Here is a 20,321-nt window from a genome sequence, read left to right as displayed (position 1 = left end):
CCACCAAAAACACATAATCAATTTGGAACAACCGGATTGCTTCTCTCCAGGAACCAAGTCAGAAGTAATTAACATATTTAAGAAAGGCTAACAACAGCTATCAAGCAGCTGACTTCATCATCAAACTGGGGGTATACATGTGAAGGGTGCTCTCTCACTACCAAATGACACAGGGTTTAACACGCCTGGCTAAGGAACACCTAGCTCATAAAGACCAAAGAGTAGGAAGGTGTGTGGGGGGTGAGATAGGGGGTGACAAATAAAAACAAAACAAAACCAAAAAAAGACCAAAGAGTAAAGGGTGAAGTCTTTCTTCATCAGATACCAATCCCAGGGTAGATTTATTCCTAATAAAAGAACACACAAAAAAACAAACCAACCATAACTTTGGCGTAAACACTAAGGTGACAGAAAATTGAAATACACCTCTAGCCGTTAATCGTTTGCCCTAAGTGACTTGCTTGAGAGAGGGAGGGAGAGACACCCCCTCACCACCCACTCCCCCAATCCCAGGATAGCGCTTTACATTCCATTCTGTGAGTGGTAGTCTGGCCCTATGTGTACAGCATTTTAACCATGTAACAGATATTTTACTTAGCACATATCCAAGGTTGTTTTTGGACTGTCAAATATTACTATACATACAAATAGTCAGAACTTCAGTAGCTATTTTACAACCAGAAAGCATCCTTACTTCTGTGAGGTCATCTCTTTCTTGTAGTACAGATGAACAATCTACTAAAGGCACCAGGGTGGAAAATGTTGCTATAAACTGGAATGTGATCTATGGAAAGATGCACAGAATTAAACGCAGTCACTGCAGAACTCTGCTTCCTGAATAGAAGGCTAGGAATGTTCCAGTAAAGCACTCAAGCATCATTTTAAGGGAAAGTCTACAGGAATCATCCTGGAAAACTTTTTACTTAGAATTGAGCATCTTTAACCTTTCTCACTAGCTAAATTTATTTTCATACTTATTAGCATAATTCTCTTTCTAATAAATTCTTATTGAGGAGTCTAAGAGAACATTCTTCAAACTTTTGTGTGAGAAGTTATTTTGCTTCCAACCTGAAAATAGAGCATTAATTAAGAGTAAATAAAAACACTAATATAGAAACTAAGTGAGAGAAAAGAAATCTCTTTTCTTTCATATAAGCAATGTTATAAGTCAAGAGAGGATGTTTATCTAACTGGACTCCAGCACTTCAAACTCTCACCTCTCCTCTCATCCCCTGGCCAACTGTGTCACCGAGGGAAGGTGCAATCAATCAATCAATTGCTTTCTATGACTTTAATATTAATACTCTCTTTGAGAAAACCAGTAAATATGTCAAATGATCACTAAATGTATGTATGTTATGGCAAAATTCTTAAGAAAAAACGTTATATAGATCAACTGTCCACCGATTTAAACTTGGGCATCTACCCTTAAAGGTTTTCACATTGAGGCAGGTTCTAGTATACAGAGAAAGGAGCCACGAGGAAAACTCCCAGAGGATCACAGAGCCAATTCAGGCAGAAGCGAGTTGCATGGTTTGCAAAAAAAAAAAAAAATATGGTATAGCGTGCTTGTTGTCTGTATAAACTATAGTATTAGAGAACATTTCTTAAAAGTGGATTGCACAATTTTCAGTTAAATACATAAGAAACATATGCTCACCATGCATTTACTAAAGTCATTTGGATCCACCCCAGGCAATGCTCTCATCAGCAGAGGTAGCATGTGTGTTGGACCTTCAGGAAACCATCTGCCCCCTGACACCAAGCTTCGGGCTACACCAATCACACAACTTAAAGTAGCTGTGAGCTGGTGAGGCTCTGTTAATGTCTCTAGTGCAGGATATGTTCTACAAATTGAAAAGAGAATTTTTAAAAATGTACCTTCACTACAGATAACATACAAAATACATTAAGTATACATTTATCCATTGCATTTGGTCTTCAAGTTTTATAAGCAACAAAGTACTTGAAGTGAAAAATTGCTGTTACGGTTAATAGGATTATATAAAGCAGAAACTATGCCGTTTTCGTTGCCTCCAGCCAGCTCCACTCCAGGCAAATTCCAATTTTGCCTTGTCAGCCGTCTGACACCACATTGTACCACCTTAAATCCAGTGGTGTTTCCATCTTCCTGAAAGGTTGAATCAATTCTAACAATCATGGACTATTAGAATTCTGAAATAATAAGTACTTTTCCCTTTTATGGGAGAAGCAAATCTATTAAAATGCTGAAACTTTGCTACTTAAAAATAATTTTTTCAAACTTCTAAAATAAAATTTAGGAAGCTATCACAGACATGAGATTATTTTTACAATAGAGTGAATTGAGAATACAACACAAATATAATTTTTGATCACTAATTACTTAAGAGCCAAAAGCAGGATTTGGCTTCTGAGAATCAGGTCTGGAGTGGGGTGGGACTTATTTAAAATGGGAACGGTTTAATGCATGTATAAGCATAAAGGTGAAAACACAGAAACAACTTAAATACTTGGCAATATTTTAAAAAAATGAACTGGAGCAAATCAGACCATTAAATGCTATGCAATAATTTTTGTTTGTTTTAATTTTATATATACATATATATATAATTTTATTGGGGGGGGGCGTGTACAAATCTTTTTTTAACAAATCTTATAACAATCCATCATTCAATTGTATTAAGCACACTTGTACATATGTTGCCATCAACTTTTACAAAACATTTTTTTTCTACTTGAGCCCACTATGCAATAATTTTAATGCTACTTAGAAAAGGCAAATAATTAGGGAAAGTGCATTAGTAGTGAGCAAGAAGAAACATAGAGGAGGTATTATACCTAGGATAAAAACAAAACAAAAAGCCAAGTTATGACTATTTTAAAGCATAGTGAATACTTTCCATATTTGAAAAAGTTGTCTTGCTCCTTCTAAGAACAAAACAAGTTGAAGAAATCTCAAAAAAAAGTCACCTAGCTGGTGGCCTTTACAACTCGTTAACTGTACAACTCTTGATGATTGAATTATTAAATTTATGACATGTGAAGGAAGTACTAATACAACTTTTTAAAAAGTCACTGAGCTACCAATTTTGTCAATAAAGTATTGAGATCAAACATATGCCGTTAAAGATGCTGATATTAAATTTGTCCCCAAAATGGGGACCAAAGGAAATTGTAATTTTTCCTAAAAACATATCTCTTAATCAGTTGAAATATAGAAAAAGAAAGTAAATATAATTTAAGAGCCCCACACTTCAAAATCTTAACTATGTAGACAGCTGAAGTGCCTTGAGAATACAAGTGAGACAGGGAGAGGAGTAAGGGATCTCCCCCAACTCTTACCTACTGTTGCCCCATGTACACCAGGAGCAAAGTCCACAGAGCATGTGGACAACCTTCTACATTCCACTTCTGGTGGAATGGAGTCGATCCTCCCTCTTTCTCTTAATCAATACATTTAGACAGAAATCATAAGGCTCAGGTTCAGATAGCAAGGGAAGCGAAGGACTCATAAGGTGTAACAGAAAGTGAAGGTACTTGTGTGGAGGTAGGGATGGAGAGTACAAGTCACGAATCAGGTGCCTCCCTGTTTATAAGAGATACTGAAAACTCATGCACTTCTTTGCCTTCCTACTTGCTTGGATTCTGTGTCTCACTCTGGGGGCAGCTGATGCAACTTGCAGTCCCAAGGAGCTGTTGGTGCCCTGCCATGTTCCTGCTGCTCCTGGGTCCACACAACTCTGCAGCCCTACCGGCCTCTGGTCCCCTAGCTTCATCCACACTGGCAGCTGTGGTGGTTCTGAGTCGCCAGCTATCGTCTGACCTATGGACTTAAGTTGGACTAGGCCGGGTCGCTTTCTTGATATAAAATTCTCGCACGTGGGTGCATGCGGGCGTGTACGCACCACTGGTTTTGTTCTTCTAAAAAACAGAAAGGTAAGGAATCTGCTCTTGAGCATTAAAACAATTGCGTCACACTGCTGAGTCATACACCGTGATAGTGACTAGACTACTACAGAGCTCCTGTTCCAAACTACTTCAACATACAAAATAAAAACACAGTAAAATCTAATCTGCAAAAATAAGCCAGAGATTACATGAGAATAATTTCTCTTTTGTATCACTAATTCCATGAAATTGTTTAAATAAAAACCCACTGTTAGTCACTGCCACGCACTCAGTATTTAGTGATGGGTTAGATTGCAAATTTTTTCAAAACCCCATCTCTATTCTAATTTGTAAGCAAAAAGCATGGCTGACTAAAGTGTGCACATAATCAAAAATACACAATAAATAGCTACTTTATCTCAAGGTTCTATCTCCTCTCAACAAATCTTCATTACGTTTCCTCATCTGCTCACCAGGAACAGAAATAAACACTGAAAAAGCAAAATGGCTTCCAGAGAAACAAAAAGAGAAGCAAACAGAATAGGGTACTCGAGAAACAGACAACCAAACTAGCCGAGTCTAAGCTGAGGTGTGAACAAAACATTTAAAGCTACACTTACCTTTCAAGCACAGGAGGTATTACTAGCTCAGGTCTCATGAGTGCAAGATTCTGCAGAGCCTGGGCTGCTTCCAGACTACCAGTTTTGCTGAACATAGCCAAGAGGACAGGTTGAATAATGCATTGCACAAAGTCTGTAACATCTTGATCAGTAAGCTTATGGCTATCAGGCACAGGAGTTAACCAAGAAGGTTTCTTGTATCTTTCACGATGCAATCTTCTAACAACACTGTTTGGCAACCTCTGAAGTAGTTTCATTAACTTGTTCTGAGGACAAGAAGCAACATCCTATCCTTATTCTACTTACATTACGATCTCCATGTTTTTTATAATCTCTTCCCAAGAAAGGCAGCCTGTTCAGCATAATTCAGTATATAACAAAACACTCCCATCAATTATTGATAATCATCAGTACACATAAATCTCAATTTCCATCTTAAAAGTGTTTCTGCACCATACAAATCTGCTGTTATATGAGGTTATTTATCTTGACAACTTAAAAAAAAAAAAAAGCTTACCCTGTAAGACTAAAGACATGTTTCTACAGCGCTTTTGTTGCCATACTTTTTATTTCTACATTTTCAACTAACATGGTAATTCTAACTTATCACTTACATATACAGGCTTTTATGAAAGACAGAAAAAGTTAGTTTGGAATGACCTTTCATCTTAAGAATCTTTGCGTTAGTAACTTACTTACCAGCCAGCGCCCGTTATTTGAAGGATGGTAAAAAGATGTGATGCTATTAAACAAGCCAGCCAGGTGTTTTTGCACTAGCTTACTTGGCCCACCCTGTTCAGATAAAAAACATATGCACATTTTACTAGTTTCCCACTAGCTTATAATTTGAAAATAATCAGGAATGCAAAAATTCTTAAATGACTTGAAGGTTCTACTGTATGAAGCAGAAAGCAAATACATATAAATGCATTCAAATATACTGACTGCTTCGAAATGTTTAAAATGATTAAATAAACACAGCCTGGGGGAGAATGAGGGTGAAAACAAGCTTTAGCTTATCCAGTGAACAGGCCTGGGATGAGGGAGTACATCTATCTCATGATGCTCATATTTCAAGAAAGCGTACAGACCAAAGACAGAATGTCAAGTTACACGAGGACCCTGTCCTTCTGCTGAAACAAAGTCCATGCTCATGACTCCCGTCTGGCAGCTCTACCTGCTAACAGGGCACCCACTCAGAGGCCGTTACATTGGTACAGCAGTACACCAAGACAATTCTGAATTTTCTAAAATAACAATCAGAAGAATTGAGTTTATTACATTCACCTTCACATTTAATACAAAATGACGTGGCCAATGAAAGTCACTGTGTGGAAAGTAGAGCAGAATTAAACCAAACCAGCTTTCCTAGTCACTATCCAATTCTGTGGCTCCAAAAAAACATGCTCCAACTCCTTGCTTATAGAAGGTAGCAAAAACCCTCATATTTCTGATCTTGTTGAACATTAGAAATTTGATATTTTCTTCCTATTCAACAATGAAATGGCAAAAATGAGGAAGCTAAATTTTTTTGCTTTCTTTTGTCTTACAATCAGATTTAAAGGTCACCGTTTGCTCATTCTGCCTTTTCACAGAAACAAGCCAATATGAAACTGAATCATGTGAGAAGAGGCAGCTGTAGAATTTAATGACACTGTAAAGTTGGTCTAGTATTTGTAAGGAAAGATGACACTTCTTGTGGACATATTTTTACATTCCTTCCACGACAGCAGTAATAGGATCCTACCTATTTCTCTACGTACTCACATAATAAGCTTTGTGGTGAGTACAACGCTTTATGTGAATCCTGACACCGATTGGAGTAACAGGGCGACTGAGCACATAGGAGCCTCAAGTTCTACTCTCTCTCCTTTATCATTATCACCTTGACCTCGGGAAAATCCTTTCTATTGGTGAACTTGGTTTCTGGTCTATGAAAGTGTTAAAGGCATTTGGAATCTGTTAAAACTCTAAAATGTTTACTCTTATTTCAAGTTCCTCTGAGTAACTGACACATTCTGGGTCCGATAAACACCTGCTTCCCACATTAGGAAAAGTCAAAAAAGGGAAGGTACGTGGGTCATTAGTATGAATTTGGGTAAGCAGACAGAATTTTTTATGGTTCACACAAAATTTAGATGAGCCACATAAAATAGTGCATTACAAACCATCATGGCGGTAATCCATATTACAGCATGTCCTATATCATAAGCATTCGTTAAAAATCTTGGGACTAATACTTGACTGCTTCCCACTGGGAGGTTCAAGCTTCTCAGAATTCTCGTAAATATCTTTAAGAGGGAGGGAAAAGAATTAAGAATAAACCATTACAGGTATCAAATAACTGTCCTTAAGTAATTTAATACTGTACTAGTATTACTAAATAGATTCTCACTTTCATACAAATAGTTTTAAGCAAAATTATATACCGTTTAATATGCAGTTTTACTTTCTTAGGAAAACAAATCCACATCGTTGAGTTAATTCCAACTCATCTTGACCCTACAGAGGGTTGCTGGGGCTATATACAGGAGAAGACAGCTCATCTCCCCCGCAGAGCTGGTGAGGAGTTCACACCGCCAACCCTGTGCTCAGCAGTCCACTGCTTACCCACAGCACCACCAGGGTCCCTAAGTGCACATCAGTGTCTGTGAACAGGCACGTTTCATGGTGCTCTGAGGTCCCACCTTGTCAGTATGGAGCCACTACTTGCATAGTTCAAATCAAACCAAATTAAGATTATAACTAAGATTAAGTAGACACAATAGGAAACCTGAAAACAGTTGACTACTTTTTGTCTCTCTAAAACCAACTAAAACATTTTTTTCGTAGGTACTTATCAATCCATGCCAAGAATGCATAACACATTATCAAACTGAGTGCAAATAGCTACTAATGGATTAATTTTTCCTCTCAAACTTTTAATACTAATTTGATATTCATTAGAAATGTTTTTAATAATTATATTTTAATATAATTGAATGTATTTTTCACATATACACAAAAACCAGGGCCCTATCTATATTCATGGCATAAATACACTTCCAAATATAAAAATGCAGATATGAGACATTCTAAAAATTAAACATTTGTGGACATCAAAAGACTGCACCCAAGAGTTAGCGAGGTTACAGCACACATTGGAAAAGGAATAAGCTCTAAAATTCAGAAAATTTCAACACCCCAACAAGAGAAAACCCCAAACAATTCAATTCCAACTTAAGGGGAGGAGATGACCAAAGGAAATCTCCAGGGGCCAACAAAGACAAAGAGATGCTCATGATCCCAAACTCAAAACCAGGGGTCCTCAAACTGCGGCCCACGGGCCACATGCGGCCCGCTGAGGACATTTATCCGGCCCGCCAGGTGTTTTTGTCCCGTTTGTTTTTTTACTTCAAAATAAGGTATGTGTAGTGTGCATAGGAATTTATTCATAGTTTTGTTTGTTTTTTTAAACTATAGTCCAGCCCTCCAACAGGACTGAGGGACAGTGAACTGGGCCTGTTTAAGAAGTTTGAGGACCCCTGCTCAAAACCAATTGCGTTGCCATCAAATCTATTCCAGCCCTACAGGGATGGGTAGACAGAGCTGCCTCCGTGGTTTCCTAAGACTAACCTATTACAAGAGTATAGACAGCCTGTTTTTCTCAAGATCATCATTCCTCATGAAACCCACAGCCATCGAGCCCATTCCGACTCGTGTGGACTCTGTGGACAGAGCAGAGCTGCTCCGGGGCTGCAGTCAATGACTGCAAATCTTTGGAGAGCACACCTATTTCTTTTACAAATGAAGAAGCAACTGATGGCCTTGAACTGCCAGCCTTGCTCACAGTTCCTGTCCAACATACCACCTACTGCCATTGAGTCATTCTACTTCCTTCATAGCGATCCAAAACACATTAGACAAATTCACGATTCATGGCGATGCTTTCCTAATATGATCCAACTGCCTTTTGAATATAAATGACTCACCTCTTTAAATGGTTTTTTAATATGAGCTTTGAGTAATGGTCTTTTTTTTTTTTTTTTTTGCGGGTAGTATTTGAAATCAACATTTAAACACAACTATTTCTCCCTTATAACATGAAATTGGTATCAGTGCTGTTGTATTACCTTTGGTACATATGGATCCCAATCTATGTACCCTATATTATCTGTTGCCAATCGTGCAAAGAGATTTACTAGTTGCTGAAAGGAGAGAGAGAGAGAGAAAGTTAGGAAAATGCATTTGTTGTTTGATGCTTTGCCATAACCTAGGGGTTTTTTCCTTCTGTTTTTGGTGAAAATATGCACACAAAAACCAATACCCACATGTACTTGTCAATACCATTGGATAGATGCTTCACCCTATGCATGACTCAATTAAAAATTAAGCATCACAAAAGTGTTCTAACAGATTTTCTTTTCAGTTATCATTTGCAAATGTTAATTTAATAATGTGGTTTACAATTTAATTTTTTAAAGTCACAAATTTAAATTTTGATAAACATCCTCTTACCCCCATAACCAACTACATAACCAACAGCAAAGAAAATGCTTCTAAAAAGGGAAAATGTCCAGTAACAAACAAAAGAACTTCAATGCAAACAGAAAAAGGAGGTGGAAAACCCCGCTGGTGTGTAAGAAAACCAGAGCTTCCATTTCATTCATTTTAATACTCCTGGACAGTGACAAAAATAAACATAAACGAAAATGGCAGCTTATGTTGGAATACAGCAAATAAGATGAAAAAGTGGTCGCAATAATGTTTAATAATTTTGGCGTCTGAAGTTATTTACTTACCAAATGATTTAGCACACTTACTTCACAACAAAAAAGTGTGAGAGAAATACTCACCCCCTCCCACTGTGGGAGATTTTGCACTGAAACCCAAAGGCCAATCAATTCATCAAACCAAAGTCTAAAGAAGAAAAATGTTGTTATGAATACCAAGTGATTTATAACAAGGGGTTCAAAGCCAGCTAGCATCTGTATTTTTTAAAATCTATGGCTCCTACTGATAACTACAGAACCCAGAAAAAAAATGAGTCACAAATTGAATAGGCAAAGAAGTACTTTCTGGCCAAATGTCACCTTTTTGTTTATAGTATGGTCTTTTAAATGTCTATCTCACTGTCGAGTAGTCACTGCACTGCCTACCTGTATGTCTACCCTTCCTCTCCTCTAGGGCTGTTTTCCTGTTACTATGTGTTCTCTAATTTTCTCCTGTTATTCTTCCTTTCACAAACCAATCAGTCATTAACACCACCATGAACGAAAACCTTAGCTAATGTTCTACAAAGAAATAAAAGCCACAAAGCGTTAGACTCCATTACAGAGAAGGAAATTATTCCAAATTAAACAAATATATTTAGCATCTCACTACAGAAAACATTAGGCAACAAGAAACATGAAACCACACCACTAATAATCATTTTTTTCAAACCTAATCTTTTTTTGTAGAGGTCTCTGTTCTATTTATTGCATAAGCAGTGTGCCATTTTACTACATCTGTGTTCTATGGCTGATTATCTGCCTATCATTACCAAGTGGAGAGGAAAATTCTCAGAAACAGTGGAAGAAGAGAGTCTAAAAATGCTATGCAGAAATACAGAGGGCGAATACTAAAGCCAAATTTTAGGAAAACACTACCTTTTCCTAAAGTTTAAGAATTTAACATTTCTATCACTGCCTGTTTACTGATACTGCTTCTTTTTTTTGCTTTTATCATTCTTCTGGTTTCTTACATTAAAGCCCTATCTTATCTGGCTTGACGTCTAAGCATTCTCTCTTAATTTTTTTTAACTTTCCCACAAATGACTATAATAAATTAAAAACTGTAGAAGTTAAATTATTGCCTTACTAAGCTGGTTGTCTGTGTATCTGTATTTTGTACTGTATTTCCTTCTTGAATTCCTTATGATATATATACTTACTTAAAACCTTTATGATGAAGTTCTGGAGGAAGGGAGGTAGGAAGAAATATTTCAAAATAAGTGATGGCCTTTTGCATTGTTACATCAAAAGGGCACATTAAAGGCCGCCACTCTTCTAGCATCTCAGCTGTGGCATCTTCTGGGAAATACCTAATGAAGGAGGGTGTCACTATATCTGATCACTCAGAAGACAGACGGGGGAAAAACAAGATTTCACAAGACACACCACACACAGAAAATACTAATGCTGAGTAGTCTACCAAAAACCCATTTTTACAACATAGGAATAAATACCTATCACACTTAGAATAAGGTAAACGCCCCACGAGACTTAAAATTCTTCATATGACAAATTATATAAAATGAATAAAACTCACATAAAATTGCTCAAATCACCTACAAAGGTTAAGCTTTGGGGGGGAAGCAGGGTGGTGGGTGCACACTGTGTCATGGCAATAAAGAAAAATTCTTGTCACATGGAAGCCAGCCTAAGAGGTGGATGGTCAGTGAAGTGAGAAAGAACACCAGCTCAGGACCCACAGCGCCTGTGGACAACCCACTTAACGGCAGTGCTCCTGTACGAAGAAGATTAAGTTGGGTTGAATGATCGAGGCCTATGAACTCTGAAAAATAAAAGGGTGTTTCTGGAAGAGATTTTAAAAATTAAACCCTGAGATATCGCACACATATGAAAGGTAAATGGACAAAGAGAAGTCGTATAAAAGGAAGTGTATATACAGAATTTTAAAGTAAATTGCATAAGAAAATCTGAGTAGGATGTGATCCAAAAAGGTAGTATATTCTTTCAAATCCACTTTTAAATTTGGGCTACACATATTATTAATCATGTATGTGTGTGTTTTAATTAATATTTCATATACATACATATATATATATGACAGAGTCCTAGTAATGTTTCTGTGAGTCCCCCGCACTTACATGCCAGGATCGTTGTGGCATAGGTCAAACTCCAAAAACAACCTCACTGCCACCCAGTTGACACTGACTCGTAGCTCCCTATAGGACAAAGCAGCAGCCTCTGGGGGTTCTTGGGACTGTCGCTGTTTACTGTGGCAGAAAGCCTCCCCTTCCACCTGTGGAGTGGCTAGTGGGTTTGAACCCCAGACTAACAGCCCACCTCGTGACCCACCACCTATGCCAGCAGGGTCTTTGTGTCACAGAATAGAAAGCAAGCAGCCCCCCACCGTTGTGCTCCTACTCACATTTTCAGACATCAACTATGGTGGATGATTTAAGTAAATCTTGCCGTATTTACTTTACATCACTTGCTGATACCCAGACCACTTAAAATATTCTCAATTGACAAATGAAATCAGCAACAATTTTCAAAGTCTGAAATTGCCTGTGCTCAGTGACTAACATTACAATGTCATAAACTATTTATACCTTGAATTTCCTTTCCCACGCACACTAACAAAGGAAAGGAGCTCACAAAACAACAGGAGTCTTTATAAATTGAGAAGCTACTTACGGCCGGCAGCTTTTCACGAGTGTTTTGAGAACATTTTCTACAGAACTGGAGGGAAAAGCCATTTGATCAATTAGTTTTAGTATATTTTAAGAACACATATAATAAATAATAATGATCTCTGAGATATGTTCATATATTGGCTTTATTTGTGAACATGAAATTAATCTTTCTTTCTCATACAGACTGAACTGCAAGGATTAACTAACTACCTACACTCCTTAAACTTTCCCTCACTTTGGCTTATTTCTCTGCTTGCTACAAAATAAAAATAAATGGAGAAATAATGTTATACTTTAAGGGGCCTTTTTTCAATCTTTACAAAGCAGGCAGTAATAACATCACATTTATCAACACTTTAGTAAGACTATTCAACAGCTTAAAATGTCAACTACTCATTTTGTTAAAGTGCTCCTTAATAAAAATGCAAACAGCAAACAACTTTTATTAAACAACTGTCAGAAATCAGTTTTCTTTAATCGATTAATACAATAACGCTCCAAGTACTTTATTTATAGTGACACTTTTCATCAAAAAGAGCAGCAGCAGCCATTTTTAAAAAATTAGTTGAATAGCTCAATATTAAAAACTATAATTTATTTTCCTGCTTATAGGTGCCTCAAATGAATACCTGAGATGGACATACACTTTACATATACATTTATAGCTGATTATAAATAATGTAGTATGACACTTGTTTTAATGAAATAGATTTCAATAATCCAAACACAAATGACTAGTAATGGAATTATTTTTCAAATTAGCTAGATTTGGCAAATGTAAACAAAAAAGCATTAAGTAATTCTTATCTGGAATTTTAAAATAAATTTGTCACTATTTACAATGTGGTGTGTATATGTGAAAACAATACAAAACCCCAAATATCAAAAGAAAAAATTATGTAGGGAAGGAGTTATTTCCACCTGGCACTTTTTTTTACTTAGGTTTCTAGAAATTTGTAAACTCGGAAGTCTACTCCACTTCTCTGAAAGCCTAAGAACTGATCTGTGAAGAACCCCCACCGTGTCACAACAAAGCACACTCAGCACAGGTCATCAGAGCATTCTACAGCGAGGACCAAACACTGAAGCCCAGGACTTAGAGCTCTAGGAATCCTCTTTCAACAACTCATCAGCTAAGTACGACTTCGAAAACACAAAAGGATCACGAAGTATTTCCTGTGACTGATAATCAGAGTGAAGTTCCACTTATGCTCTAAAATTGTTAGGCAACTCAGAAACACATATATAGTTTAAATAATATCCAAGTTTGTCCTGTTAGAAAGAGCAAACTTGTCTCCAACACATTTACAGGTCCCTGAAAACTACTGTAATATTTACTCCTGGGCATTTCTGCAGCACTTATAACAAGACTATACATCCACATATACATATTTACCCACGTCCATTTATTAACAATCATCAACATATTCTAGCAAAGCAACAAAGAACAATCTAACACAGGTTGGATCTTCTTTAAACAGCCTCATTAAGAAACAAATCATGTCTGGATTAGCTCCTAATAAAATGGTTGGAAAAAAAATGAAACATGTCCTAGAATAGGCAGGCTTATAAGCAGCATCTAGTTCAAAAGCAAGCAATAGACACCACCATCCCCCCCCCCCCAAAAAAAAAAAACCCATTGTCACTGAATTAATTCTAACTTGGATGGACCCTGCATAAGGTTTCTGAAACTGTAAGCCTTTAGGGAGCAGACAGCCTCATCTTTCTCCCTTGAAGTAGCTGATGGGTTTGAACCATTGGCCTTAGAGTAGATTAGCAGCCCAATGCCTAACCCACAGCACTGCCAGGACTCCTTAAACTAAACAATAGACTGACTTTGATGAACTGTTTTAAAAGGGATTTCTAAAAGGGCACGCTGTCCAAGGGAAGAAGCAGAAGATGCACACTTTTTGCCAGGTACTAACACTGTATTCCTATTTTGCTGACTCGGTGGCAGAGTGCCGACAGAAATCCTAATGTTTCCACTGAGAGGTTTCCTTTTCGACCATCAAACTTTTAAATAGTGCTTCCAGAAAGCAAATCATAAGGATGACATAGCTAGATGGTTTCTCTGGTAATCTAGGGCCCTTCACTCTTCAGAAGAACAGGAGACTTGTTTTGGTACCTGGGAGCTATCACTTTACCCACTGGAGGACTCATCTAAATAAAATCAATCATAACTCCAACCTTACATATCAGGCCTGTACCATTGGACTCATGCTCTTTATCCAAAAAGGGATACAATCTCTCTAACCTGTGATATCTGTATATTGACCTTTTGTGATTCTTGTAATCTCTCAAGATGAAGGGAACAATGTTTCTGTTTAAAAATAAAATAGAAGGTTAAGGCTAGATGCTACTAGACTACATATTTCACTAATTTTTAGAGGGAATGAAATAATCACTACATACTTTTCCATTTGTTGGAATGTGATTTAACACTTTGAAATAGTTATTTCCACCCCCCTCTTTCGTCAAAAAGGATTTAGAGTGGTTAGATCTTTGTGGCTGTGTTGTCTCATATCCTACTTCCTTTTAGAAGTGACATGTTAAGTTGAAAACAAGGCACACTCGCATGTAAGAGTTTCTATAGTGTTGCCTTACAACCAGACAGGTCTGGATTTGAATACCAGAGCTTTTACTGACTCCAAACCAAACTCACCGTGGAGTCATGGGGTCATTTCCAACTCAGAGCAAGCCTATAGATCAGGGGAGAGCTGCTCCTGTGGGTTTCCGAAACGGTAACTCTTTAGGGCAGTAGAAAGTCTTTCCTGAGGAGCGACTAGTGGTTTTGAACTGCTGACACTGTCGATCGCAGCCCAACACATCACCACTATGCCATTAGGGCTCTTGTAAGGCAGTATCATGGCCTCAAGTTTTTCCCACTGTAAGAGTAATAATACCTACCTCTCATAAGGCTATTATCAAAATTGACTGAGATAGTAGGTAAAAAAGCAGAGATAGCTGGCCCAGAATCAAGCAGAACAAAGGTTAACTATAATCCTTGTTTCATCAAGCCAAAATAAATGCAATTATACTCATGATTGCATTACAAATTAAATTATGTGCTTACTTTTACATTTAAACTCACGACTATCTTTGAAGAACTATTATGATTTAGGAATCACATCAAAATAGGAAACGCCTCTCACAACTCCCACCTCATTTATGATGATGGCTAAAAGCATCAGCATGCCAAATCACTGTCTCAGGATTAACCAAGCACTGGGTGGATTTCCCTCTCTGGGCCTCAATTTCCTTAGGATAACATTAATAAACGCAATGCCAAAGGTGCAGTGGCCAGAGGTCTAAGGAAAGCCTTGGGCCCCTGACTACTGAGAAATTGACCTTATATAAAATTTTTTAAAACTTAGGTTTCTGTGTCTCCTACTTTCTTGACAGAACTAATTTGTCAGGGCAAAAGTGAATTCTAAATCAGAGAAATGTTCAGCCAATGATATATAGGCAACACTCGGGGTTCCTATGAGTACCATTCGATCCAGCTTTAGTCAGAAGGGATGCAGAAGGCTCTTATTCAGCCTTACTTGAGGGCAGGTGGGGCCCTGGCGGCCCCGTGGGCTAAGCATTGGGCTGCTAATCAAAAGGCTGGTGCAGGAATCCATAGGAGACAGAAGAAACTGCTGCTACAAGAATGGACAGCCGCTCCTCTCTGGCCTAGGACTAGTTTGCGGCAAGATGGCCAAACGCACCAAGGTCGGGATTGTGGGCAAATACGAGACCCGTTACGGTGCCTCCCTCAGGAAAATGGTGAAGAAAATTGAAATCAGTCAACATGGCAAGTACACTTGCTCCTTCTGCGGCAAAACCAAGATGAAGAGATGTGCTGTGGGCATCTGGCACTGCCATTCCTGCATGAAGACAGTAGCTGTTGGGGCCTGGACCTACAATACCACCTCTGCTGTCAGAGTAAAGTCTGCCATCAGAAGACTGAAGGAATTGAAAGGCCAGTAGAAGCTCCACTATCAAATCTCTCTTGGCCTGTAATAAGTGGGTTAATTTATGTAATGATTAAAAAAACAAACAAACAAAACAAGAATGGACAGCCTCAGAAATCCCAGGGGCCAGTCCTATAATGTCCTATATGGTCACTATGACCCTGGGAACTGCCTGTATTCAAGACTCGGTTGAAGTGAACTGGAAGTACTTTCAGCTTCCCCCAACCATGTTTGAGCTGGAATTTTACATCAGAAGAATTCTGTTTGCTGGCGGCTGAACATGATAGCGGGACAAGAGGAAAGTAAAAGGAAATGAAGGTCTAAATACAGGCATGTGCATATGTAAATGTATTTACATATGACGATGGGGAAACAGATCTATATGCATATTTTTATAGGTTTAGTATTAAGGTAGCAGACATGGAGCCCCTACTCAAGTACTCCCTCAATGCAAGAACACTTTGTTCTATTAACCTGGCATTCCATTATGCTCACTTTCCCAACATGATTGCTGAAGACAAAATGAGTGCATAAGCAAATGTGGTGAAGAGAGCTGATGGTGCCTGGCTATCAAAAGATATAGCGTCTGGGGTCTTAAAGACTTGAAGATAATCAAGCAGCCATCTAGCTGAGAAGCAACAAAGCCCACATAGAAGAAGCACAGCAGCCTGTGTGTGTGAGATCATGAGGTGCTGATGGGATCAGGTATCAGGCATCAAAGACCCAAAACAAAAAATCCTATGGATGTGAATGAGGGTGGAGTGCAGAGTGGAGACCCGAAGCCCATCTGTAGACAACTGGACCCCCTCACAGAAGGGTCGTGGGGGAGGAGACAAGCCAGTCAAGGTGCAGCATAGCAACGATGAAACATACAACTTTCCTTTAGTTCTTTAATGTTTCCTTCCCCCCACTATCATGATCTCAGTTCTGCCTTACAAATCTAGCTAGACCAGAGGTTGTACAGTGGTATAGATAAGAGCTGGATACACAGGGAATCCAGGACAGATAAACCCTTCAGGGCCAATAACAAGAGTAGCGATACCAGGCAGGTAAGGGGAAGGTGGGGGAGAAAGAGGGAACCAATCACAATGATCTATATAAAACCCCCTCCCTGGGGGACGGAAAAGGGGAGAAGGGAGACATTGGACAGTGAAAAAATATTAATAATTGATAAATTATCAAGGGTTTGTAAGGGAGGGGAATAAATGAGCTGATACCAAGGGCTCAAGTAGAAAGAAAATGTTTTGAGAATGATGATGGCAACAAATGTACAAATGTGCTTGACAGAATGGATGTATGTATGGATTGTGATAGAGTTGTACAAGCCCCCAATAAGATTATTTTAAAAAAAGAAGAAATTCCATTTGCTTTTATATAAATAAACTGGAACTATGGCTTTGGTATTTTCTGTAAACATCTGCCCTAATCTGCATGCAATGCAACAGTCACTGGTTAACCAGTTGTTGGTTTCCCTTAAGTAGGTGCCAGAACCACATGATAATATCATCAGATGCGGAAAAAGCATTCGACAACATCTAACACCCACCCATTCTTGTTTAAGACACTCAAAAAGACAGGAATGGAAGGAAAATTCCTCAAGATAATACAAGCTATATATGAAAAACCAAGAGGCAACGTAGTAGTCAATGGAGAAAAGGACAGTTACAATCCCACTGAAAAAGGGGACCAGACAAGGATGTCCCTTGTCCCCACTCTTATTTACCATGGTACTGGAGGTCCTAGCGAATAGCATAAAGCAAAGACATCAAAGGTATTCATCTGGGGAAGGAAGAGGTGAAACTATTGTTATGCGCAGATGAAATGGTTTTATATATAGAAAACCCTAAAAGCTCCACAAGGGGAGGGCTGGAAGCAATAAGGGGATGTTTCACAGTTGCACCTAACAAGATCAACAAACGAAAGTCTATCGGACTGCTATACACATCGGACAAGACCACGGAAAATGGGATCAAAAAGGTAGTACCCTTCACAAAAGCCAAGCACAAATGGAAATATCTAGGGATACACCTGACTGAAAAACCAAAATATTTGTACAAGGAAAACTACACTATTATAAGAAACCAAGAGTGAGCTATACAAATGGAAGAATATCCTATGCTCGTGCATCGGGAGACTCAATATAGTAAAGATGCCACTTCTTCACAAGGCACTATATAAGTTTAATGCTATCCCGATACAAATACCATCATTTTTCTTCAAAGAATTGGAGAAACTGACGACCAACTTCATATGGAGAGGAAAGAAGCCCAGAATCAGCAGGGAACTCGTCAAGAAGAAGGACGAAGTTGGAGAGCTTGCTTTACCTGACTTGAGCACATATTACACAGCCACAGTGGTCAAGACAGCATGGAAATGGTATAGTGACAGATACTCAGCCCAATGGATAAGAACTGAAAACTCCAAAATAAATTCATCAGCATAGAGACAACTGATCTCTGATAAGGGCCCAAAAAATATCAAATGGGAAGCGGATGCCTTCTTTAGCAAGTGGCGCTGGAAAAAAATGGGTATCTACCTGTAGAAAAATGAAGCAAGACCCTTACCTCACTCAATGCACAAGAATAAACTCAAGGTGGATCACAGACCTCAAGGTAAAACCCCAAACTATTAGGGCCATCAATGAGGGAACTTGAACAAAATTGAGAACTTTGGCACAGGGAACAGATAGGCTATTGGGAACAGGAAACAACACAAACACAGAAGAGGCAAAAATTGACAAGTGGGATATACTGAAGATAAAACACCTGTGTACATTAAAAGAATTCACCAAGAGAGTAATAAGGGGGCCCAAAGATTGGGAAAACATCTTTAGCAATGACACATCAGACAAAGGCCTTATTACTAAAATCTACAATACTCTGCTAGCTTACAATAAGAAAAAAACTAGTTGCCCACTGAGGAGATGGGTAAAGGACCTGAAAAGAAGTTTCACAAGGGCAGAAATCCAAATGGCCAATAAGCTTATGAGAAAATGTTCCTGATCATGAGCCATATGAGAAATGCAAATTAAAACAACTATGAGATACCATCTAACACCCTAAAAGATAGCCCAATTCAAAAAATCAGAAAGTAACAAGTGTTGGAGGGGCTGTGCTGAGATAGGAACTCTCTTCCACTACTGGTGTATCTGTACGTATGTACAGCCACTACAGAAATCAATCTGGCGATATCTAAAACAGATGTCAATTGAGCTACCATATGACCTAGCAATCCCCCTACTGGGCAGATACCCAGAAGAGACAAGAAACAAACCATCGCCAGCATCTACGCGCCAATGTTCATCATGGTGCAGTTCACAATCAAAAGGAATTGGAAACAATCCAAATTTCCATCAATGGACAAATGGACTAAGAAACTGTGGTACATACATACAATGGAGTACTATGCATCCCTGAAAAAAAGTAATGAAGGCATGAAACACATCATTGCATAGTAAGAATTGGAGGCAGTTATGCTAAGTGAAGTAAACCAAGCGCAAAAGGACAAGTACAACATAAGTCCACTGAGCTAAGCTTAAAAAGCGGAAAGGGCATAGGGGAAAAGCCACTATATGCATACATTCCTGGGGTGAGGTCCAGGTACTACAGAGAGAGGCTAGGCCCAATTCAGTGTTACATATGGCAGCCAACTAAAAAGGAGGGAAAAAGAAAGAATGGAAGAAAGAAAGAAAAGACATGGGTAGCAGGGGAACAGGGCTCTAACCCACCCAAGGGGGCGGGGGTATTGTTTATATCTCCACAGGAGAGGGAGAGAAGGACCAGACTTCAACCCAGTGCGCCAAGACGTGAATGCAACACACTGAAGCAGTGAACCAATATAGAGGTCTCAGGGGAGGCCCCAATCTCAGCGACATGACCCCCCCCCACAAGAAGAATGCACTACAGAGGACAGCACTGAAGCTACAGCTGGAGAGAGGGATGCCGTCTGATCAGAGCCCACGGGAGCAAACAGAGAGACAGTGGAACACATCCTGACCCACCAAGCCCCGAGGAAGATATTCCTGCTCAGAGCAGCCAATGCACAGAGAGGATCTAGGGCCAGCTCTACCATGAGACATGATGTCCCTCACTGACCCACAGCGCTATGAGGGACAACAATGGAGACACAGTACGGGAACTGTGCCCAATCTGACACCACCACACTGGGAGCAAAACACTAAAGGCCTGCAACAGAGCAGCAAGGGAAGCAAAGCAATGAGGCGCCCGCCCCCGCCCCCCGAGGAAACCCAAGAGTAGACTTTGGGGCCAGGGGATGGCACCTCATCAGACTCGTCCAGAAAACTCTCATAAAGGTAAACAAACAGACCAGCAACTAGGTCTTTATAGGCTTTTCTTTTTTGTTGATTTTTTATTGTTGTTGTTTTGTTTTTGTGCTTATTATTGTTTTTGCATGTCTCGGGATAAGCAATCTGGAGGAGAAAACAATAGGACTGATGGTTGGGGGGGGGGG

The 20,321-nt window shown here is 39.0% G+C and overlaps 2 protein-coding genes across 2 annotated transcripts in view; one reads left to right on the top strand and one right to left on the bottom strand.

Annotated features, from left to right (window-relative positions):
• Positions 1-20,321, bottom strand: part of PSME4 (proteasome activator subunit 4) — a gene marked incomplete at its 5' end in the record, with an annotated part of 102,806 nt that overhangs the window by 54,144 nt on the left and 28,341 nt on the right. The window contains 9 exons of the mRNA XM_004710219.2: positions 695-784; positions 1,661-1,847; positions 4,491-4,756; positions 5,190-5,282; positions 6,659-6,781; positions 8,603-8,677; positions 9,326-9,389; positions 10,405-10,554; positions 11,897-11,941. Of these exons, the coding sequence (XP_004710276.2) occupies positions 695-784; positions 1,661-1,847; positions 4,491-4,756; positions 5,190-5,282; positions 6,659-6,781; positions 8,603-8,677; positions 9,326-9,389; positions 10,405-10,554; positions 11,897-11,941 (1,093 nt within the window). The remainder of the gene's footprint in view (positions 1-694; positions 785-1,660; positions 1,848-4,490; positions 4,757-5,189; positions 5,283-6,658; positions 6,782-8,602; positions 8,678-9,325; positions 9,390-10,404; positions 10,555-11,896; positions 11,942-20,321) is intronic.
• Positions 15,592-15,867, top strand: LOC115870899 (60S ribosomal protein L37a-like). Its single transcript, XM_030886667.1, has one exon. It carries the CDS (start codon positions 15,592-15,594, stop codon positions 15,865-15,867), a length of 276 nt encoding a protein of 91 aa, XP_030742527.1.

This window comes from Echinops telfairi, unplaced genomic scaffold (assembly GCF_000313985.2).
Source record: "Echinops telfairi isolate 266 unplaced genomic scaffold, ASM31398v2 ScPeMD7_2573;HRSCAF=3158, whole genome shotgun sequence".
Lineage (NCBI taxonomy): Eukaryota > Metazoa > Chordata > Mammalia > Afrosoricida > Tenrecidae > Echinops > Echinops telfairi.
This window is presented reverse-complemented; position numbering and strand designations above follow the sequence as displayed.

What these genes read in the sequence shown, in the direction of transcription:
- LOC115870899 (XM_030886667.1), top strand. Translation starts at nt 15,592, where the DNA reads ATGGCCAAACGCACCAAGGTCGGGATTGTGGGCAAATACGAGACCCGT.